The sequence below is a fragment of the Cyprinodon tularosa genome, unplaced genomic scaffold, assembly GCF_016077235.1.
Source record: "Cyprinodon tularosa strain WSP-4 unplaced genomic scaffold, ASM1607723v1 ctg623, whole genome shotgun sequence".
NCBI classification, from domain to species: Eukaryota; Metazoa; Chordata; class Actinopteri; order Cyprinodontiformes; family Cyprinodontidae; genus Cyprinodon; species Cyprinodon tularosa.
Genome location: NW_024039367.1, coordinates 228,823 through 252,953, shown reverse-complemented (window position 1 = coordinate 252,953; position 24,131 = coordinate 228,823). Strand labels below are relative to the sequence as shown.

General features: G+C 39.0%; 3 protein-coding genes across 18 annotated transcripts in view; 2 read left to right on the top strand and 1 right to left on the bottom strand.

Annotated features, from left to right (window-relative positions):
• Positions 1-3,172, top strand: part of abi1a (abl-interactor 1a) — a 69,634-nt gene extending 66,462 nt beyond the window's left edge. For all 15 annotated transcript variants that reach the window (XM_038307878.1, XM_038307879.1, XM_038307886.1 and 12 more), the window contains 2 exons: positions 659-841; positions 1,223-3,172. In XM_038307878.1, the coding sequence (XP_038163806.1) occupies positions 659-841; positions 1,223-1,398 (359 nt within the window). In that variant the 3' untranslated portion in view covers positions 1,399-3,172. The remainder of the gene's footprint in view (positions 1-658; positions 842-1,222) is intronic.
• A 49-nt stretch (positions 3,173-3,221) lies between these two features.
• Positions 3,222-11,027, bottom strand: pdss1 (prenyl (decaprenyl) diphosphate synthase, subunit 1). The gene is made up of 11 exons (XM_038307892.1): positions 10,812-11,027; positions 7,336-7,400; positions 7,103-7,235; positions 6,231-6,361; positions 5,879-6,020; positions 5,620-5,731; positions 5,430-5,539; positions 5,256-5,336; positions 5,053-5,166; positions 4,884-4,964; positions 3,222-3,845 (listed from the first exon to the last, which is right to left on the bottom strand). Exons 1-11 carry the CDS (start codon positions 10,965-10,967, stop codon positions 3,705-3,707), a joined length of 1,266 nt encoding a protein of 421 aa, XP_038163820.1. The 5' UTR covers positions 10,968-11,027; the 3' UTR covers positions 3,222-3,704.
• Positions 11,028-11,149: 122 nt separating this feature from the next.
• Positions 11,150-22,453, top strand: LOC119798418 (protein adenylyltransferase SelO-like). 2 transcript variants are annotated; one of them, XM_038307894.1, is made up of 20 exons: positions 11,150-11,431; positions 12,610-12,865; positions 12,950-13,068; positions 13,138-13,266; positions 13,527-13,591; positions 13,677-13,733; positions 15,833-15,931; positions 16,188-16,255; positions 16,326-16,413; positions 16,510-16,579; positions 16,661-16,733; positions 16,799-16,882; positions 16,980-17,088; positions 18,665-18,709; positions 21,302-21,383; positions 21,463-21,555; positions 21,752-21,828; positions 21,900-21,943; positions 22,018-22,097; positions 22,184-22,453. In XM_038307894.1, the coding sequence occupies exons 2-20, from the start codon at positions 12,637-12,639 to the stop codon at positions 22,304-22,306; spliced, it is 1,734 nt and encodes a 577-aa protein (XP_038163822.1). In that variant the 5' UTR covers positions 11,150-11,431; positions 12,610-12,636; the 3' UTR covers positions 22,307-22,453. The 2 variants fall into 2 exon arrangements, with proteins under 2 accessions (XP_038163822.1, XP_038163821.1); XM_038307893.1 differs by having other exon boundaries at positions 11,151-11,431; positions 16,959-17,088; positions 22,184-22,452.
• Positions 22,454-24,131: the final 1,678 nt, after the last annotated feature.

Genomic DNA, 24,131 nt, shown 5'->3' with positions numbered 1-24,131 from the left:
GTTCAAAGTTAAAACGGTTTCCTTGAAAAACAAAATATTCTAACTTGAGCCACATCTGACATCACACTGATCAAGAACAGATAAAGTGGCGTTGCTAAAGTCGAGAACATTTATTCTAGAGGAAATCTGTTGAAAGATATTTTTAAAAAACATGTGCAAGAAGCCTATAAAGGTCTGGGAAATGATCCAGAAGAAGAATAGTTGTTTTGGTGGGAAATAAACCCAACAATTGTTCTGGATGTGATTTTGGTTCCACTCTGACAATGAAGGGTTTGATTTGATCTGCAAGGAGCTGGCAGGTAAAACAGTCTTGGAGGCTTCCTCAAACCATCCACTGTACAAGGTGAAATATTGTAACTTTAAAGCCATAAACATGATTAAACTGTTTTATTACTCTCATTTACTTGGAAGATAAAAGTCTTTTCTGTAGTTTTCATGTTTCTTAAAAAGTTTTCATTAATTATTGTCTATAAAGCTGTTATTGTACCTGCATGCCTGAAAACTTAAGGATTGTTGAGCTGCATCCTGCTCAATGAATGAACACACCCTCCTCTGCATGTCGGTGCATTCCTGATTAATACTGCATGATCCCGCCGCCGCCATCCTTTCTGAAAACTATGAACCAAGGTTTCATGGCGGATTTCTGACTGTCCAACAGTAGCAGACACTCCCACTCCACCGCCGCCTCCGCCCCCGGATGACCTGCCCATGTTTGACGACTCCCCTCCGCCGCCGCCACCTCCGGTGGATTACGAGGAGGAGGACGCCGCCGTCGTCCAGTACGACGACCCGTACGCGGATGGAGACCCGCAGTGGGCCCCCAAGAGCTACAAGGAGAAAGGTTTGCTTCAGAATTCCTCTGATAGTCGTTACTGCAGCAGGTTGTATGAATACCAACTAGGATTCCTGATTAACGTTAGGAATCATCTACCCACGCATCAGTTCATTCATTCATCCAACATCCATTCATTCCATTTCAGTCTGGTGCTCCAAGCACACATCTTTGCATCCATCAGTTGATTTTGCAGAGTGTAAAACTATACCCATTGGAGACATTTGTTTTTCTTTAAAAGCTACAAGAAACAAGCTAAAAAATTAGATTTTTAGTAAAATATTGTAAACCAACAGAAGTAAGACTCCTCTGACTGTTATGAGCCAAGCGCCACATTAACAAACTCATTTAAGACCATCATGTCCCCTGTCTCTGGTCCGGTCCCTGCAGTGGTGGCCATCTACGACTACACCAAGGACAAAGACGACGAGCTGACGTTCATGGAGGGCGCCATCATCTACGTGGTGAAGAAGAACGACGACGGCTGGTACGAGGGCGTCTGCAACGGCGTCACCGGCCTGTTCCCCGGCAACTACGTGGAGAGCATCATGCACTACGCCGAGTGAAGCAACCTGGCAGTAACCAGTCCTATTTATTCAGTCATATCCTAACTAGGTGACCAACTGACCGTATGATCCCTTTTTTTTTTTTTTTTTTTTTTTTTTTTTTTAAGAATGGCATAATGTTTTCTCTCTTACTGAATGCAAATAATAATTGATATCTATGTAGTCGGTGTGATAGGGATTGGTTTGTGGCATTTAGACATTTCTCCGGTTTATTAAAGCATTTAAAGAACAGCAGAGGACGTCGCCGTCAGTCCGAGTCGCGGTCCGTAGAACACCGCTCTCATTATGGAGAAAAAAACCACTGTAAATTACATTTTAAGGATTAAGTCTTAGAAAGCATGCAAATGCAAATCTGTAATTTGAAATTTTATGCCACTTTTCTTCAATTATGTTGTAAATTTCTTTTTTTTTTATTTCACTGTCGAAATCACTGAAGTTTTTACTCCAATTTAAAATCTTTTCCATGGGCTTTCTCTCTCTTTTTTTTGTACCTAATCCTAAAATAAAGAAATTGAGTTTTTGTTTTTTATGAATTTGAATCTTTTCACTAAGCATTAAGATCTGATTATCCAGTTAAAGATAAAACAACAATCCAGCAGCTGATCGGTGTAAAATGTGTTTTGATCTTAAAATAACTTAGTAGTAAAACCACATTCAAGAAAAGATCAAAATCAGAATTTTTGTACAGTTTTATGCATTTTCTTTAGACTTTATCAATTTACTAAAGTCCTGAGTCAATTCAGTGTAGGCTGGGGTGAGGGAAAGGATTTCTGCAATATACTCGTTTAGATTTCCAGTGATAAACTAGGGTAGGAAAAACATTAAAAGCTGCTCAATTGTAGTTTTGCATCAGATGGGAATCATTTTCAGGGCCTTAATTGGAATATACAGCATTAAAACGGGGGCAAAGACTAGTGCTGTTACTACCTTCATCTCCTTACGTTTCCTGCTGTGATAGGGTGGAACATTTGTGAGTTTTGAAACCTTGATACTGTTAACCAACCTCTATGACTAGTAGATCAATTCACCAAGTTTGCATTTTGATCATTTTTTACACCCACTTTTAGTCTTTTTCCTTCATTAACTTTTAAATAAACAGATGCACTGATAAATGACCCGACTTTCCCTTAAACTGAAGTTATCCCAGGAATATTCTGTATTACAAACTAAAAGGTTTGAACCCTGCAGTATGTTTTCTATTGTTATAGTAATATGCCGTCTGTGACAGGATGAAGATCTGAAAGTAAAATGAGTTTAAAACAAGAATCCAAATGAAAGCAGAGTAAAATCTAAAGAACGGATCAGTTCTGGTAATATGTGGGGGTGTATGCTGAATTAATAAACTGGGGTCTCCTATGCCTGCGGTTAAAGCAGGTATAGGTGTTCATGGAGAGATGTTTAATGGAGCGTCGGACTGAGTCAAATTTAGCAGCTACACGCCTCCATCTCAAAGGCTCACAGCCTGACACTGCCGTGAGACAATTCAGACGTAATCCAGGCCGAACAACTAATACCTCCTCAGTTTCCTCGAAGCATCAATGTCTGCGCGGCCCCCCTGGCTGGGCCGGTCTTCATAGAACCAGGCGTCACTCAGGAATCAAACGGTTCAGGTTTCGCTGCAGCCTTTATTCGATCTTCCCTCTCATCTCTCCAACTTCCTGACCCAAAGTACTGAAACTCACCTCTTTCTGCTTATTTGTAGATATATATATATAATATGTTGACTCAGAAATGAATGTACAGTCTTTTATAATAAACAATTCTCCATACAGCAGCTTTTATGCATTTGTGGTTATTTGGGGGGGAAATAAGCAGAACAAGAGTTTTAAATAATAAAACTTGATCAGGTGGTTTATTGAGCACATGGTCATGTCAGATGTTAAGGCCTTCTGCTGTTACAGGACACTTAGCAAAGTTCAGAGTGTAAAACAGAAAAAGTTTGGCCATTGAGTTTTGGACGGATCCATGGACGTCACATCCAGACAATAACGACTCCATCATGTTTTAGAAATTATTTTTTTCTCCAACATTCTCAGCAGCCCAGAGAGGATCCGATAACCCGGTCTGAGACGTGTGAGGCCGCTGGTTACAGTACAGGACGAACCTTTTCTTCAAGGTGATCTTATTCCTCTAAAATCACCTTAAAATGGTGATTTTTCCTCTTTCCTCCCAAGATAAGACGACTTAACTTAATTTTCTTTTACACGCTGTGCAGCCAGCAGACATTTTAGTCTCATAAGGCAGCAGGGTAAGTTCGTTTCACATCGAGCTGCCAGAGGAGTGAGTCAGAAGGCGACTGAGGAGCTTCACTTGTTCCTGTTGAGGACGATCTCTGTGAGCCTGATGAGGGCGTCCCTCTCTGCAGACGGCTGGAGCCGGCTGATCTGTTTGATGGCCTCTTCGCAGTATCGCTGCGCCAGGTAGGTGGTCTGCTGCACGCCGTCGCTCTGAAACAGGAAATAATGGAGCCGTTCAAATAAAACCTGTTCCACTATTACTGATTTTTCTTAACTGTTAGAGAATGTGAAACTTTAAATTGCTGAAAATAATCAGCATAAAGTGTGTATTCTCATTCACCCCCTGTACTCTGATGCCCGCAACTAAACTCAATTGAACTATTTACATAGAAAAAATATATTTACGTTTAAAGCCACAAGATTGTTCATCTAAACTGATGGATAAAACAAGCAGAGAATTAATTAGAAGCAGCTAAACAGCCTGTGGTATCGCTGGGGGAGCTGCAAGGAGCCACTGCTCAGGTGGAAAGAAGATGACAGAAGAGTCCTGTTTGAAAACCCTCCAAGTCTCCCTTAACGTCCACAGTGAAACACGGCAACGGCGGTATGATGCTGTGCTTCAGGGAAGACTAATCTGCTGAGAACAATATAGGACAGAGGTGCACTGCAAAAACGATCTAGGAATAAGTCAACATTTCTGAAATTTAATTTAACCTTAATTTGAATAGGTAAATAAGATGATCTGCCAATGGGATGAGTATTTTTACCATTAAATTAGATAATATGCAATTAAAATAAGGCAATGCAATTGTTCTTATTTTTTTAATGTAACTTGTCTTGTTCCATTGACAAAGAGTCTCACCTAAATTCAATTAAGAATGCACTGATTTTAAGTAAAAATGACTTATTTAGATTAACAATTTTTTTGCAGTGTGGAGAAGAGGCTAAAATTGTCACCTACCATTAGGACAAGTTCAAACTCTGGAGCTACAGAGGGTTGGTTTAGAATTAGGATTGAAGGATATTTTATTTAAAAGTTTAAATAAAATAGAGACTTAAAACCTAATTTCAGATGATTTCCATCCAGTTGATGTTGACCTGCAGCTGTAACTACTAATTATTTGACCACACTGTTTGAAACTGTCTCATTAAAGGAAGCTGAACTTCATCTCTACTCCGTTTGCTCGCTTTAAAGCCCCTGAATGGATTCAGGATTGTGGAAAACAGCAGCTGTGGTTTTGGTCATACCTGAAGGACGTACTGCCAGGCCCGATCCACGTCTCCCTTGGAGCTGAAACGTCTCATGATCATGGCGTGAAGCTCCGGGAACTGGAAACACAGATTAAACAGTTTCTGTTCAGTATCACCGACTGTATGCATTTCAATGGAAACGCTTCATCCTGCGTTGTTGGCTCACCTGCTGACAAGCGAAAAGAACCGGCCCGGTGGCCAGGCCCAGTTTCAGATCGGCGGCCGCAGGCTTCCCCAGCTGCTCGGCTCCTGAGGTGAAATCTAAAACATCGTCCACCAGCTGCAAGAAAAAAAAAAATGATGTACTTAATATTTATTCGTTAAAACTTTCTGGACTAAAGTGAAAGAAGCAGATCAGTTCTGGAGGACCTGAAAGGCAATGCCGACATTCTTCCCGTACTGGTAAGCTATTTCATGGACCTCAGGGTCAGAGTTCACCAGGATGGAAACCTTCAGATGAACAGAGAGGGATGGCAGTCATTGAAAAACACACGGAGCAGAAAACGTCTCCGCCTCATTGATGCTAAGACAGAACGTACATACTGCTTTACAGCTGTGTGCCATCAGACTCGCCGTCTTCTTGTAGGTTTTCTCAAGGTAGTGTTTGAAACGCTCGTTCTCGTTCTCTTTGGATCCCAGCTGCATAAACTCACCTGGCAGATGAAAAAAAAAACAGAAATGGATCAAATCAAAAGATGGAGCACAAAGAGGTGCTGTTGATGCTGTAACGCACCTCGCACTAGGTCCTCTATGACCTGGGAGAGGACCTTAACCACGGCGCAGTTCCCAATACGAGCCAAGGCCTTGGTGGCAGCCGAGAGGATGAAGTCTCCAGCTAAGATAGCCTGAAAGGGACAAAAAAAAAACAAACCAAAACCATTTAATGGTGGATATACAAAGAGGGGTGTAAAGAAGGAAAGAGGGATATCTCAATCCTATTTATTGAACCCTGCGTTGGTTAAAGCACATCCAGCCAGCAGTAGAAGCCACACCTTTTTCTCTCCCCACACTTCATTGATGGACCTCTTCCCCCTTCGCTCATCCGATCCATCGATCACGTCATCGTGCACCAAGCTGGCAGTGTGAATCATTTCAGAAATCATTGCAATCGTCCTTTGGCCTGGGAGCAGATCTCTGCAACAAACAATCACACATGGATTTGTAACAAGGGAATGCATAACACGACTCTCCCCACTAACTGTATGCACGTTTCTGTAAACACATCTTATTTTTTATTATCTCTCAAGGAGAAAAAAAAAAGAAAACCTGCTTTCAGCTGTCTGAAGATAAAGAAGGATAGTGCTGCTCCAGTCTAAACAAGCAGAGTTGTGTTGATCCTCTTACCCAGCTCTGTTGCTGTGGATGTTCATGGCCCGGGCCATCAGGACCACTATGATCGGTCGGATAGCTTTGCCCCGCCCGTCAAAATAATAATCACAGAGGTAATTTAGCTCCGTTTTGGCCACAAACAGCTCCTATAAGACATAACAAACGTCATGGCTTCATCACAGAGACAATAATACGCAGCGCATATTCGCAACAAAACCTAAACTGCTCATCGTTTTCTAATTATTAAAGAAAAACTAAATATTTAAAGACAAAATGATTTAAAATCTTTTATGGCAGCAAATAATCTGCCACTTTGAAAACAAAAAGGACCAATCCAGCTAAAACATAAAGGAAGCTCGAGTCTTTTATATAAATTAAAATTTTCTTTTAAGATAAGGATGAAACAGAGAACCATTTTCTTTAACCTCTTTTTATAATGGGAAAGAGAAGTAAACATTCTATTTGACACCGTTTACAGGCTGATTATTTTATTTGATCGTTTTTAAAGCAAACCAGCAAGAAGAACATTTTCTGTTCCAGCATAAAAAAATTGAGAAATCTAGTTAAACTAATGTGGAACGGTGTGGTTTGGTTAGATTAGAATAAATCTGAGATGAAAATGAAGTCTGGGCAGACAGCTGCATTAAACACCACATGCTGAAGGGTATGGTGGAGGATGTGTGAAACTATGGGCCTGATTCCCTTCCAAAGGTCCTGGGAACTGAGTGAGGATATCTTCTCTGAATTATAAAGATCTTTCAAAGTTTTCATTTTATTTATTCAGTGTAATATTATTAAACTGCAATAAAGATGATTTTAAATCTAGCTTTTAATGTTTTAAACAGATAAATGTAGACCGGGGGTTATTTTGAATATTTGAAGCTCACCTTTTTGATGTCATCATATAAACTTGTAAGGTCTTTCTGGGCTAATGTAAAAGGGTCCCTCAGTTTTGCGTCGCTGTGCGTTGTCCTGCAGCTGCAGGACTGTAGTGTTGGATACAGCAAACTAGAGCGGTGTCTCCAAAGAGAAGAAAGCACAGACTTTACAACCTTAAACACGATAGAATAACAACAGAGCCAACAGAAACAACACATTGCGACAATATAGGGCGGCTCACCTGATTCCAGATGGAATAAGGTGAGAAGCTTTGGAGTGGATCTGTGCAGGAAACAGTGGCTTTTTCTGAAAGACATTATGGAGACAGACACAAATAACAATCCAGCTAAACTGACAGATATCAGAAATCAATTAAGACTTCTTGTGAATAAAGTTTTTTTTTTTTACTTGAGATTAATCATCAACTGTTACTTTGATCAAAATCCCAAAATGTAACCCCCCCCCCCCCATTAATCTACAATAAGAAGTTGGAGGGACATTGTGTGTTTTTGTAAAGATGCTCTTAAACATCTACATATCTATTCATGTAAATCAACTATGGGGCTATTAATAAAAATGCTAAAAACCTGTAATACAATTTTTTTCTGGTTAAGATCGCCCGCTGATCTAGATAAACTTTAAATATGACAAATTCTAACATCAGATGAAGCTGAAACACCAACCAGAAACCTTTTGCTGATTGATATTATTCATAAGAGTTATAAATCCATGTTTTCTTACTATATTTCTATGTGTAGACTATGAAAAATGTAAAAACTGACACATGATCAGAACTAGGGCTGCAACCAACGATTGTTTGGCCAACTGATTAATCTGTTAATTAAAAAAAAGCTCTCTGATTACACTTGATAAGTTCTAGAGAGAGTATTACTGATACTTTTTATTCTGGTGTAATTACAGCTCTGAGTGGGTGTCTCTATACTCCTGTTAAGGATTAATTGATTACTAAATGAGTTGATCATTTCAATAGCTGATTAATCTGATGAATTCCCAATTAGAACGATATCTCCTGTGCGAAACCGGGGCTGTATTTCATGTCCAACAGGCTGGGTATGAAAGAGAACCAAGACCACACACATAAAATGGCCCACTGGGTTGCTTTGCACATAAATTTATTTAAAGGTACACTATGCAACCGCTGTTGATTTTCCAGCGAGGCTCCCCCCAGAGGGCGAAAGTAAAAGTGCACTGTCGTAAATATGCACAGCTGTTCTCCTGGTTTCTCCGTCAAGCCAGGCGCGGTTGTTTTGAGCTTAGCAGACAGGCGAACGCAACGAATGACTAATGCTGCGTTCACACCGCAGCTGGCGCGACAGAAGCAGCGAGTTTACATGCAACGTAACGTCAAGGCGCAGCAAAAGGTCCCGCGGCGCGTTTTGAGCATCAGGCGCAGCGCGTCTGAGCAGCTTAAGCAGCGCGTCGGGCGCGTTTAATCATCTGAAGCAGGGAGAGAGACACAGCGCTGATGATCACTCCTCTTAAACAGTTTGACGCCTAAATTAACTTAAAATGCAGAAATCTGCCGGCAGAATATGCAGTTTGGATTATTTAGATGAAAAACACCTACCAGCTGCCGCGGTGAACCGCGAGGAGGCGACCCGGCCAGAGGCTGCTGATGAAGGGATTCCTACTGTCGGCGCACCGCTGGTATGTGGGGGTCTGAGCGGCTCCGACAGAAAAAATATTGAAGGCAGGATAATAATCTGAATGAACTGACTGCACTGATTACGTTTTCAGGTGTATTTTCTCACTTAAAAACATATTAAAACTACTTTATTCCCACTGATCACAGCAAATATAGCTGCAAGGCAGAGAAAGGATAGTGAAGCTCCGCCCAACACGTGTCAGACACACTTTTGCACCACGAAGCCAGAGCAGCAAAGCTGCTTCAGCCGCGCGTCAGAACTAACTGGTACAAGCAGCAAAAAGGAAGCAGCAGACGCGATTTTGCTGTTTTTGCTGCGTGAACGTAGCATAACTGCACAAAGATTGCCACTGTGCTAGCAACGAGCATGCTTTTAACTGGGGGCGTCTAGAAGTTCTCGCCGTAAAGCAAGACTGACTCTCACGAGACTTCTGAGCCTGTGGGTGCGGGCCGAGGGCTCCTGCAATTGCAAGTGCTGTATTTCCCCCACAGACCACCAGGGCGGCAGAGAATATCTTTGTTCAACCTGAAATGACTCATTTAATCATCCAAAACGATATGGAACACATTAACTGAAAAATGTTGCATAGTGTGCCTTTAAGAATTATAGCAAACAAAACTCTATAGAACAGATCTGCAACCTTCTAAATTCAAAGAGTCATTTTTTGTCCGAGTCTGGCTAATCAGTCGCTTAGAGCCGCAAAATATGACATGACCTTTCAATTAAACTCAGTTTATTTCTGTTAAATATTTACTGTAGGAAAGCCATCATCTTAATCAGCCAAGTTTATCTGCATTCCTAGATGCATAATTTCTAAGCTAATTAAAAGACAAGTAGCTTAAAAAAAAACACAAAAAAAACATACTTCTGGTTCTTTTAATGTAATTAACAAAAACCTATAAAGTTTCTATACCTATGTTATTACACTATATTAGCTGGTTCTTTATAACATTTACATCAGTTTTTAAGAATATTGTAAAAAAAAAAAAAAAAAAAAAAAGGCTGGTTCTCTACAGGGTGCTGCATATTAATAGAAAGTTTAGTGGAAGGACAAAGTTTGATTTAAGAGAAGTCTATATGATCTGATTTTATTCCAAATTGTTTAGATGCATCGGTATAAACGGTAGCAATGAATCTTAAAATTAGGTGGAAAATGGTGTTCTGAATTAGTCCTGGGTATTGATTAAAATTAAAGAATTGATTCAAATTCTTAGGATTTTTAATAGATCATTTTCGATCTGGTCCAATCTCAAATTTAATTGTTATTTTAAACATTTTCTATGTTTTTAGCTGTTGCCTAAAGTTGATACTATATTATATTTACATTTAACAGCGGATTTATATAGTAATGGTAGTTTAACGGCTTCTGTAAGGACAGTGGCAAATGCTTTTTATCAATATTTAGTTATTTGAATTGGAAAAAATTTTCTCCCCCCCCCCAATCTTTTTTTCTTATATATATCCTTATTCTAAATGCCTCATAAGTGTCAAACCTGGTAATTAATTAACCAGGCAGAAAGGATAAGCAAGTTTAATTCTGTATTAAAGCATAAGAAAAATATGTCAACTTTCATTCAAGCAGAGAAGTTTGGAAGCCTAAAATAATCAACATAACTTCAAAACGATAAACAGAAATTAGTATTGAGTATCTTGAGTTTTATCAGTCAATATTTTTTTCCTGATGTCCCTGAAGTACTCAATGTGTGTCTCCACTTTAAATGAATGAATGAGAAGGTGACTATAACTGGATTATAAAAATATAGACATACCACAGAGTCACACCTTGGAGTAATGGTTAATTAAGCTCTGGATTTTTTTGGATTATCAGATTAAAATAATGTCGAGAAAATCGAGAATATAACCTAAAAAGTCATTCCTCATTAAGAAACCCCTGCAAATACCAATAAGATTATTCTCCCAAACAAAGAGCCATAAAACCCTCTAAGGAGCAAGCTGTAACTTGTAGATCCAAACCTCCACTGAAGGAGGACCGGGCTGTCTCTGTGACCTTCCCGGCTCTTACTACACTTCCTGTCAGCTACAAACTCACCTCCTTTCCGGCTGCGGAGCTCAAGAACGGCCTGCCCGTCGATGACGCAGGAGAGTACGGGGACCTTCCTATGAAACACCGAAGCGTTTCAGATAAACCACAGGTGGTAAAGCCTGTACTGAACCTCCGGCAGGACATCCACCAGGACCCCGCCATGATGCTAGCGGAGCCACTCGGCGTGCAGGGGGCCGGTTATATGAAAGTGCGGAACCGGAAACTTGATTGAGCAACCTTTCACAATAAGACAGGCCACACGCCGCTCGTTGGTTAAGTTGTGATGGGGCGGAACCGGAAACACCGGTTAGTAACCTTTCACAATAAGACATGCCACCGGATGTAGCTTTTTGGTTGAAGTAGGAACCATTTAATCTGAGTCTTTATGGAAACTAAATGTGTAATAACCAGAATACGTCTTTAAAGATAAAGGTTATAACGTTTTTATCCATATATCTCCAGGAAATATATTGTTTAGGGTATGACAAGCAGCTATTAAATCGGACGCTGAAGTTAGCATCGGATTCGTGTTTTTTTATAGCATGCTATTTTTTCATGACAACAGCTGATGATCACATTTGATCAACCAAACTTTGACTAAACTAATTTTTACAAATACTTTAAAGGTGAGTAGTGATTTAAAGTAGCATTTACCATATTTCTAAAAAGAAACACAATGTTTAAAAAAATATATATATTACTATTTTTTAAAGATACTGCACGTATTAGGCTCCTAAATCAAATATGCGCATTTTAAATCCTCTGTTTGCACCTTATAACAATTTTATTCAGGTTTACTGTAGATTTTGAACTTAATCAATGTCTTAGTTTTTCAATATAAATGGTAAACACATCCTAAAAAAAGCAGAGTTGCAATCAGACACCAGCTTTCGAAATGTCTTTGCAGACTTGAAAATAAATATATCTTTCTTTGATAATCTAATAATGCAGGAAAAATAAAATCTGATCTCTGCTTAGTTTTGTACAATGTCCAATGCAAACCAACTATTGTTTTGATAATTTTCTGTTATCAGAACAGCTGCAAACTGGGAGGATAATGATACAAAGTTTTAATGGCAAATAAATCAGAAAAAAAGACACACATCATGTCTGAAGCCCAGTGTAACATGAGTTCAGATGCATTTCCATTGGAGAAGAGTGTTTACAAATCTGCTAAATGTAAGATTTTATCCATGGTAGGTTGTGTATCATTTAATATTCAATTTGAATTCAATTCTGTTTAATTCGATCGCACCAAATCACAATGTTTGCCATCTAAAGACACTCTAAAGAGACAATTTAATCAGATCAGAAGATAAATGATAAAAGTTTAATGTTTCTGTCACTTATTCTCTGACTTCATTGGGGAAAAAATCTGAAATTTATATGGATCCATTCGTATATAACATTAACTTTAGTAGGCATCATAGCAGGTTTTGTCATACTTTTGTCTTTAATCTCTCCTGTGACCCTATTTTTGCTGCTGTGTTTCATCACATGTGGGATAAAAGTTGTGATTGGTTGAATATGATGGTTTTCTTATAGAGCTCTTTCAATCATCCCATCAATCATGATTTGCTTCCCTGTTTCTACTAAAGAAAAGCATCCCTCATAATGATACAACTGCTACAATGTTTCACCACGGGGATGGCCGGATACCGAGTGTTAATTTGGACAATTGCAACACTCATAAATTTGAGTAAAAAATTTAAAATTGATCCTTTTTTCTCTGAAGAAACTACTAATACTTTTTCAAGAAATAGAAAATCAAAGTAGTTTTTAGTTTGTTTTTTTTAATTCACAGAGCAATCAAATCTCTCGTTTGGTAGAAATGTGGAGCTCCTGTTCAGCGCTAGTCTTTGCTGTGGCGGCATCGACCTTCACACCAGTTTACGTGCTGGAGTCCTGCCAGACTTCTGATCTGGACTGCGGCCGCCATGAGGGCGGCGCATCAGACAGTCGCTCCTCAGCGGAAATGGCCCAGATGAGGTGGAAAGAGGCTGGTTCAAATCTCACTCAGCACCTGGAGCTGTTCAGGTTATCCTCCCAGAAGCTTATTGGTACAACAGATACTTATCTCTCTGTTTTATTTTCAAACATGCAGCCGGTAGTTTTTATTCTCGCCACCCTTCCCTGTCCTGCAGAGGCATTACCAGTGGATGAGATCGACAGCAACCTTGTTCGCACCGTGAAGAGCTGCGTCTTCTCCAAGTCCAACCCGACTCCACTGAGAGGCTCTCTGAGACTGGCAGCGGTTTCCAAGGTGATGGCGACAAATTCTTGAATCTTCAACATCTGAGATGAATCTGTATATCTGAACGTCTCCAAACAGGACGTCATCGAAGGGATCTTGGATGTAGACATGGAGGCGACGCGTTCTGAGGACTTCCTGCTTTATGTGAGTGGAGCCAAACTGCTGCCTGGTTCTGTCCCACTCGCTCACAGATATGGAGGTCATCAGGTAAATAAAAAAGAAAAGAAAAAAACCACCCTTTGTTTTTGTTTTTTTTAGAGGTTGTATTGCAGCACTTTACAAAGTTAAATTGGTCACACATTTCATCGCTTTTATTTGTGTTTTTTTACACGACGTAGTGGATGATTGAAGGAAAATAATTCCAGTTTTCAAAATTATTCACATATTAAAATCTGGAATTTAAAATTTTCTGTGGATTTCTGTGCGAAATTCAAACTCTTTTATATTCTTACCCACCCATGTCAAAGTTTGGCTACTGGGCAGGACAGCTGGGTGACGGCCGAGCACATTTACTGGGTCAGTATTTAAACAGGTGAGGAGCTTATGTGCTTTGTTTTCATTTCAGTTTAAAGTGTTGCTTTGTGCTTATAGTTTTTAATACAAGTCCAACTGTACAGGAAGGGGGAAACCTGGGAGCTTCAGCTTAAAGGATCTGGGAAGACTCCATATTCAAGGTTAATGTTATTATGATTATTATTAACAATTACCATTGGCTTGATATATTTGCAGTCCTGTGCAATAGTATTGATTTATCCCTGATTTCTTTATATTTATATTCATTTTGTGTGTTATATCATGAAGTCTCACTTTTTTCCAAAACTGGCTATTAAACTATAAATATCTACATCAAAACATTAGAAAACAATTTCATTTAGATGTTTTATTAGCATGCTTTTATTTTGGTAGGAAAAGCTGTCTTAGATTTGAAAAGGATGAACCTTTTTATTCCTGTTTTAGTGGATATTTATTTCAGTCATGAAAAAATCAAGTCAAATTAAGTTTGCCCAACTTGTTTTATTCAACTTGGCAACTTATAAACTGAATAAATTAAGTTCAATCAACTTGATTCAACTACCGTACTTGTTGCCATTTGAAGCAGTTCATTTGAGTTGGAGGTTCATTCTCTTTTTACAGTTTACATTTAATCCTGTTAAATGGCTAAAATCACACATGCGCTGTATGACATCAGAACAGCATTGCTATGTATTTTGACAATAGATCATCCTTTTTCAGCATCAGACATTTTATTTAGACAGTTAGAGTTAAAGTGATCCAAAGAGCCGTCTGAGTCCAAAATAATGAATAGCAGGGGAAACTAAAGCAATAAAAGGGTTAGTAGTGATTTATCCTTTAGTGAAATAATTAACTAATTTAATAATTGACTAGTTGTTAATTTGAGCATAGACTCTTAAAACTGCCAGCAGTGTATGTGCATATTTAGATAGTTCAGTTTCTGTAATTATACTGTGTTCAGAGCTCATTAAGTAACAAAGTTTTAGCTTTACCTGACTCAAATGCTGCCATAAAGCACACCTGCTATCCAGTTATTAACTGATTACCAAAAATAACTTGCAGCCCAAGCAATCAGCCATCATGACTTAGTGGAACCTACAGCAAACTCCTGCTATTACTAACATAAGAATGCATTTCTGGGCAATCAGACAGAGGCTGCTAAGTTTACATGGCATTAGTGGTGATTGTGGAGCTCTCTAAGAGAAACATAATGGCCTGCTTAAAGTTTGCCAGAGAAAATGTAGACAAAGTGCAGCACTGTTGGAATAATGTTGGACAGATGAGCTTAAAGCTTATTATGATTAGATGGTATGTTTGTTAAAAATCAATACAATATTTCAGGGAAATTATCCCTTAGGTAAAGCATGGAGGTGGAATTGTGGTGGTTTGGAGAAGCTTCAGGACGCATCTGTCTGACAGTCAGAAAATCCTGCTATAAAATCCGTCGTATCAGAGGATGTATGAGGAGAATCTGTCAGAAATGTATTGCCAAGTAGTTTTCTTTTAAGGTGTTACACGTAGACAAGCAAACAAGCATTAGCACAAATAAAAAAGAGAATATAAAAATGGGAACAATCAGATGAAAGTTGTATATGAAGCAGAACTGGACTCAGCAGGACATTACCAGCCCATCCACCAAGAATGTGCTGAGATTAAAAAAGGTGAGGTTCTGGGAGGAGTTAAAGAACCAGATCTTGATCTCATGAAGATGTTTATCAAATGAGCGGAACATGCAGGAAACCCTTACCGACACTTCACAGGTGAAAATAAGATCTGGGTCAAACATTTCTCAGACTGATGTCAGAGATGGCAGATGGCTACTGGAAGCTTCTCACACTGGAAACACAATCTAGAAATAAGTAGAAATGTCTTAAATTAAGTGTATTTACCCTTAATTTGAGTGAGTAAATGAGATGATTTGCAGATGGAATGAGTATTTTTACTGTTAAAATAAGATAATTTGATAATATGTACTTGAAACAAGAAAATGCAATTGTGTTTTCTTATTGTAAGTGTAAATTGTCTTGTTGCATTGGCAAAATGTCTTACTTACATCCTCAATCCAAGAACAAATACACCTATTTTAAATAAGATTTAGATTTTTTTCCAGTGCAGTGACTTATTTTAGCCACAACCGGCTAGTCAAGCTTTCTTTTGAAAGGTGTGGCAGTAGTTTAATTTCCAAATCACTTTAGAAAATCTTGGTACTAGATGTATGTAGAATAAGCCACTAAAGAACACTGTTTTAATCCCATGGCAGGTCTGGAGATGGCCGAGCTGTGATCCGCTCCTCGGTCAGAGAGTTCCTCTGCAGCGAGGCCATGCACTTCCTGGGGGTTCCCACAAGCAGGGCCGCCAGGTGAGTAAACATGCCCATCCACTAAACCTTAATTTCGTCTCCTCATCACTTGGGAATCTGTTTATTATCGGCTCAGTTGTTACAGACAACAAATAAAAGCAGTTTGAGATCCACACCACTAGGGGGCTCCTACATCTGCCAATGGACTCTTCTACTAACAGATGAAACCTTCTCATTCGGAGGGAAACACCTCAAACCTTGGTTATTATTTCAAAGTGTCTGATGACTCCCCTGATCAGCTTTTGTTCTGTTTCAGCCTGATCGTTAGTGAGGAACCAGTGCTGAGGGATCAGTTCTATAATGGAAATGTGAAAACAGAGAGAGGTAATGTGAATTAATCCCAGGTGCTGCTCACTCTGTCCTCCTCCTGACGTTCCTTTTCTCCTCTGAGCAGCAGCTGTGGTGCTCCGGGTGGCCAAGTCCTGGTTCCGATTCGGATCCTTGGAAATTCTGGCTGAAAATGGAGAAATCCATATTTTGAAGTGAGACAGACCGCTTCATCTTGCTTTCTTGTTTTTTTTTTTTCACTCTCTTTCTTTAAAACTTTGTAATCTTATCTTTTCACGATTTCATTGTAGAAAGCTACTAAATTTTGTTATTCGGGAACATTTCTCCTGGATCCCTTGGAATGACCCAGATAGATATTTGGTGAGCTGTTGAACAGATCTGCCCTGTCGGGTGTGTGTGATTACTCTTGGACTCTAGCGTTGCCATTCTCTGTCCTTTCAGGTGTTTTATTCAACAGTTGTGACTGAAACAGCCCAGCTGATCGCTCAGTGGATCTCCCTGGGGTTTGCTCATGGTGAGAACTTCTTCTTCTTTCCCACGGTTTGCCTTAATAACCTGCTAAATCAGCTGTTATCACAGGGGTTTGCAACACGGATAACTTCAGCCTTCTGTCCGTCACCATAGACTACGGACCCTTTGGCTTCATGGACTCCTATGACCCCAGTGTGTACACGGCATACAGTCTTTTTCTAATAAAATACAGAAACATCCTTCTCCTGATGAGTCTTTTGCTTCACAGATTTTGTTCCCAACTCCTCAGATGATGAAGGAAGATACAGAATAGGAGCTCAGGCTGAGGTTGGCTTGTTCAACCTAGAGAAGCTCTTGGTGGCCCTGAGTCCTGTGCTCACACAGGAACAGAAGAAACAGTAAGAATGTCTCAGAAATGCTTCTGCTCTGAGGTAATAGTGTTTAATAAATTAGCATTTTAGACAGAAGAGGAGATCAATTGAAAAAACCTGCAAAAATCTGTTGTTTTGATGTGTGGGACATTAAAACTAATGAGTCTAATTCATATAATCCCATTAAATGTCAGCCAATTTTAAATCACAATTCTGAAAGTTAAAAATGAGGAAGCTGTTTGTGTCCTAAGCCATAAAACCGAGTAAAATCGTTCCTTTTCAGGTGTGACAGCGGTTAGCTGTCACATCTGACAGATCGACTTCATTTATACACAGTCAGTTTTGCAGTGTTAAAGTAACACTTTCAGAGTGCATTTGGTCCCACTCCGAATTAGTGTTAAATTAGAACTCCCTGTAGTGTATATCTTACTCCAGTTGTTGTTCGAATAACTCTTAAAGAGTCAATGTAATGTACAGGGTTTATGCAGGATTTGTAACTCAAATTTAATGCTCTTAAAAATAATTTTAATGTCATCAACAAGTATCCATTCCTCTTCTATATATATATATATATATATATATATATATACCTTTGCAAAATCTTTTGTCATCTTTACCGTGGATAGGTTGCAGCCATGTCCCGAATTCCTCTTTTTCCAGCCACTTTTTTCAAATTTGCATTTTCCCATTCCCTAGCTTTATATCCGCCTTGAGCTTAATTATCAAACTTACGGTTTTACGATCCATCGGAAGCTGTTCCGTGCAAATATATCGCAATATAATATATCTGACGAAACTGTTTTCATAAACATTTTTTTTAATAAAGCATTTTAATTTAAAAAATAATTATTTAATGATTTTTAATGACCCGCGGAAACCCCTTTACTGTGTAAAAACAAACCTGAACTTTATAAATTCTGTTCAATGCAGTTTATTTATATAACGCGTAATCACAGCACATGTCACCTCAAGGCACTTTACAGAGACAATTAAACCAGATCATGCATTCAGTCTTCTAAGGAAAACCAGCTGATTGCATCGAGTCAGTGACATTGCAGGACACGCCCTTCCTGGATGAACATGTGGCGACAGCAGTGATTTGCTTGCATTGTGTGTAATAGAAATAATACAGTTCAAACCAAGATTAATCTAAACATTTAGGAGCAAAGTGGCAAGTAGACCTGTAAAAGTGCAAGGGTGTTAAAATAAATAAATAAAATACGCTAAAATGGGTCGGGCCGTTAGTAAAGTGAACTTAACTCAGGTTGTGTTTAAGTGAAAAGACGTTCAGCAGAATTTGGCACCGTCTGACGCAGGTGTCAGATCAATGACTGAAAGATCAAGTTAAGCTTTGATTGGACACTGGAAAAGATACAGCAAAGCATGGTGAAGGAAGTGTTATCTGCTTCATTTAGTTGATTCATCAGTTTAGTTTTTAATTCTGCATTATATCACTAATAAAAGAGACAAATGTGTTATGCTCAATAGAAAGACTGGGGGGGAAATCACAGAAAAGACTAAAATGCTGTGGAAAAATCTATTTCTGTGTTTTGCTTTTAATACATTAAACTGAAACTTAATTGCTTCATTTTTATCATTGTAGGGCAAAAACTGTTCTAAAAGGGTATCCTGACATCTACAGGATGAGGTGAGCTCTAGTTCCAAGGTTGTCCTCTACCTCAGTGTAACATCTGTCCCTGGGTGTTTTTATTTCATTCTATTTATTTGGTGTTATTGCTCCTGTTTTGGCATCAGAGTGTAGCCTGACGTAGTCCGACTCAATTCTAGTCAGAATATGAGTCTGATACTGCTCCATAGAGCTGTGATTATGGGGCGTGTTTCGAACGAACCAGGAAAAAAATGCCTCTGCACTCAATTGGATAGACCTACAACCAATAAGAGCAACGGAGTGCGTGACGTATGTTAAGCGAGGCATAGTTGTTGTCAACAAAAATCAAAGCGTGCAGTTGCACGCCTATAATAAGAAGATGAGACTTGATCGCGTTTCTCTGTTCCTCTTTTAAAATTAATTTGCTGTCGATATCTTCTAGAACAGACCTAATAGCAGAATCTACTCACCTAAACTCTCCAGCGGCAGCCATTATTGTTGTCACCCAAGTGCGCTTTGGTCACGTGGTTGATTACGTTACTGTTGGTCATCTGTCCATCATCGTATAAAGCCCGCCCTGACAATTTGATTGGATCGCCTGATAGTGGGCGATAATACTCGCGCTACTATGGAGCAGAGCCAGACCGAACTTCCCGTCCTCAAACTTTGTGGGCGGGACTAAGTTAGGAATGGCACCCAGGCTAATCAGAGTGAGGACCAACTCTACTATCATATTGAGGAGTGTTTGTTCCAAAGTGAGGGGAGTGTTGGCCTAGTGGGCTGCAAGTACCCAGTTCGATCCCCACAGCGTACACTGGGTTCCTGAGCAAGACACTTAACCACACACTGCTCCTCGGGAGCTGCACAATGGCAGTCCACTGCTCCCCAAGGGGATGGGTTAATATGCAGAGTGAATTTGCCCATTGTGGGACAATATAGGGATTTACATTTATATTGCTTCCTTTTTTGGTAACGTTTAGGTTTAGCACTAATGTGTGAATTGGTTTTAGGTGGAGCTTAGGTTAGGATTAGCTAGGCTCTAGTTAAGGTTAGCTATTTTTTGGTTGGTTTAACTATGCTTTGGTTATGTTTAGCTATGCTTGGTTAAGGTTAGATATGCCCTGGTTAGGGTGAGCTAGGCTCTGGTTAAGGTTAGCTATGCTTGGTTAAGGTTAGATATGCCCTGGTTAGGGTGAGCTAGGCTCTGGTTAAGGTTAGCTATGCTTGGTTAAGGTTAGCTATGCCCTGGTTAAGGTTAGCTATGCTTGGTTAAGGTTAGCTATTTTCTGGTTAGGTTTAACTATGCTTTGGTTAGGGTTAGCTATGCTCTGGTTAAGGTTAGCTATTTTCTGGATAAGGTTAGCTATTTTCTGGTTAGTGTTAGCTGTGCTTTGGTTAGGGTTAGATATGCTAGCAAGACACTGGAGAACCCACCTCCTTCGTAATACAGCAAATTAACAAAAGACACTAAAGCAGAAGTGTTTCAGGCTCCATGATAAGTGCTATCTGAAAATCTGGTGGTAATAAAGCAACTAGGAAGAGGAAGCAGGATGCTTCCTATCACCAATTAGTATAGATATTTCTTGATGTTCCTAGCCGCCTGCTAGGAGCTATAGATTGGCCCACAATCCTTTGCATCACAGGAAGTGAACAATAATACATTATTTCTCCAACTGTTTTCTGTATTACACATTGTAATATGCATACAGTCATATTTTGGGGGTTTTATAACAGAGAACTTAACCTGTTTGCTTCATTTGTGTAACTTTACTTTTTAGATGCTCTTTCTTGAAGTCTCTAGTTCCAATTTGACAAACCTCACCCTTAGCGTAATGCTGGATAAAGTTTTAACATTGATCCCATGATAGGGTTAGAAACTAGAAACAGGAGGTGGGAGCTACAAGTTTAGGTGTTTAAAAGGAGCCCTTAGCCTCATACTGAGGAGATAATTCAGCCATTTGATTTGAAGTGTGTTGAATCAATGACATATTTAAAACTTACAGGACGTTTGGATGGATGTTTGTTGCCCCTGGTTTAGGGACACTGGGTTAGGGTATAGAAAAGGTTAAATATGACTGTGAATCAATGGAAGTCAGTGGGTTTAAATACATGGTCCTCACTACATATAGGAAGACAAGAATGTGTGCGCTTTGTCATCTTTTGTGTTTTATAATGTTATTTAGTTTGCTTCATTTAATTTTCTTTATTTCTGTATTTCCTGATAGTTTATTCAATAGTTTTATTATGATTTTTTTCGCATTTGTTTTAGAACTGTTAATTTGTTTTAGTTTTATCTTTTTTGTTTAATTTTTTATTTTTCTGTGTATGTTTATCCTTTTCTACTTGACTATTTCTATTTGATTTGATTTTTTTGTTATTTTGCCCCCTTTGTCTCACTTCATTCTTTCCTCTAATATGTTTTTTTTTTTTTTTTTTTTTTTTTAGGATTTCTGTTTTTCTTTAATAAAACTAGTCTATTTTTCCTTGGAATTTATTTGGCTTTAGAGATTTTTCTCACTTTCTAAATTTTCCAGATGCTGTATTTTCAACATATTCACCTTCATTTAACATTTAAGAAATTATAGGTAGCTCTCTATATTGTGGCTATTTCATCATGTTTGTCCGTTTCAGGATTCACCAGTTATTTAAAGCCAAACTGGGGCTTCTTGGAGAGGAGGAGGAAGATGAACACCTTATTGTCTTGTTGCTTAAGGCATGTCATTCATACATTTACCCAGTATATCATCATAAACGTGTGTTTTATGTCTCTGATAAGTTTCATGTCGCTTCAGATGATGGAGGACACCAGGTCAGACTTTACTATGACATTCAGGCAGCTTAGTGAAGTTTCATTTGATCAGCTTCGCATCAGGAACCTCACACAGGTACATAGGAAGATGATCAGATTTACTTTTCACATTTTAAAAACTATGTTGATTAATTTCGCATCCCTTAGCAACCCAAAACATAAATGTTAATTTCTTATTTAATTAAAAACCCACAAAAAAAAATCTTTCCAAATGTGAAATCCATTATAATTAAAAGCTGTATTCTCTAAAATATTGATGTTTTTTGTGTTAGGCATGGGCTCTTGAAGACCTGTCATCGCACAAGCTATTTTCTGATTGGCTCATTATGTACCTGCAGCGGCTAAGCAGGTAAGAAGTCGTGTCTGGGTTTAAAAATGAACAGAAAACCGAGACAAAACCCTTCTTCTGCCTCTGTGCAGGCCACAGAGGGAAAATGATCTTCATCGTCAGCAGAGGATGAAGGGTAAGTCCCTAAACATTCATGCTGAAGCTTGGCAGATGCAAAATAGGAATGTGTCACATGTTCACACCTTCCAGGTGTGAATCCCAGATATGTGCTGAGGAACTGGATGCCAGAGTCTGCAATCAGGAAAGCCGAGGAGAACGACTTCTCAGAGGTTAGCAGCTGAACATTTTCTCTAAAAGCAGCCATGCAGCAACCCTAATGATGCACTAACTATGTAATTTTCTGGTTTGCCACTAGGTGGAGCTGCTGCACCACATCCTGTCATCTCCATATGTTACACAAGTCTCTGCAGAGAAGGCAGGCTATGCAGCAAGGCCTCCTTTGTGGGCAAATAGGTTAAAGGTCAGCTGTTCATCATAAGTTGAATTGAGAAAAACACAAACTCCAAATAAATTAGAAGGCTACTTAAAAAAAGAACTTTACGTCAGCAATTCAGTTCCAGATGTGAAACACTGTTTGATTGATACATACTGTGATATATTAATCTAATTGTATTTGTTGACATTTTTATATTTCTCAGAAAACAAGCAATGCCACATGAGAACTAAAAATAATTGATATGCATTACAGAGATTCCTGTAACTGCTGATTAATTGTGCAGCATTGCAGCCATCATTAAAACTCTCCACAAGAAGAATTATTCTTCTGTACACCGGTGCTTTTCAATTAATTTATTTGCAATATTGTATTGAGAATAAAATCCTGTTCATGCTCTTGCAAACTGTGTCATGTGTCATGGTTTTCATACTTGCTGTTTTTTTGTTGCTCTACTTGTCTCAAAGTCCTCACCTACGTATTAAAATACATCCATTAAAAGACATCTATAAATCTTGATCATTCTCATGAGCCGCCTGAAGCGGCAACATGTTTTGTCATTACACGTAGATTTCAATCTGAAAAACTAATACGAAGAGAAAAGACAATTAGGAAAAATGTATTGATACAATTACTTGGTCTTTGGTGCTCAGACCTCAGCAGGAAATATAGCGCTGAATTTTAATAGATATGCATGAACAGGAGTAAAGAATATGGCTGTTTCCCTGCAGGCCTGAAACTGGTGTTGGAGTGGAGATGGGGTTGGTCAGTCTGTAGACTGCTGGTTAGCGAGACAGTATACTGAGCTTAATGGGGAGATCCAGTGGACTGCATGAGCTGATACTAGAGCTTCACTCAGGGTCCTGGAAGATGGAAGTCCAGTTTGGATAACACAGGTTGAGAGAACCTGTCCATGATGAGCAAGCATGAGCGACAGTGGAGAGGAAAAACTCCCCGATGGGAAGAAACCGTTGGCAGAACCAGGCTCAACATGGCGGTCTTCTACCAGAGTGGTTGAAATGAAACGCAGAATGCAGTAAGAGTCCAGGAGGAATAACCCCTGATGAATTTTTAGCTATGATGGTGGAGGAGGGGCTGGAGGTGGGTTAAAACAGGGTTATCTGAATGAAGTCACAGCGCATCCACCGCCTTCGCACCAGGAGCAGACAAGTTGCGGATCGGAAGCCTTTTAAGATGAGCTTCGGATGCTGATTGGCTTTCGAGGAGGTGTGTTTGAAAGCTGGCTGTGTCGTAGTTGGATGTAGGAGAGCAATGAGTTTCTTCAGTAGAACTTCCGCCTAGGCTCCATTATAATGGGAAATAAGTTCTCAGGGGCAACAAAAAAATAATGTGTTCTTCAACAAAGTTATAGTGAAACCTAACAGGAATATATGTTCCCAATTCTAAACCTGTTTTCTATTCATGTGTTCATAGATACAGCTGTGTTTTTTTTGTTTTGTTTTTTTAAATACAAGGTTATTTTTTGATAGGATTTAAATGTAAAGTTTAAAGTTAATGTATATTTATCTTTTTCACATTTTTATCATTTTCTTTTCTGGAACTTTTACAATAAAAATTACATTGACAATGTAAATGATAATCCAGTGCATGTTCATATCATGGGTAAATTCTTTTTTCTTGTGGGAGGGGGCAATATCAATGTCTTTCATGGGGCCCCAAATTCCTGGCAGCGTCCCTGCTCTCTATAGTTAGTCCAAAAGATTTATTTAAAATATGTGGAGATCAATTGTGAGCATAAAGTCTTCCCAGAAATTAAACAATGTTGGGTTATTTCAAGAATAAACTCACCAGCAAGTAATATCACGGAGATTGCAACCTTTTAAATTATTGTTAACTTGCGTAACATATT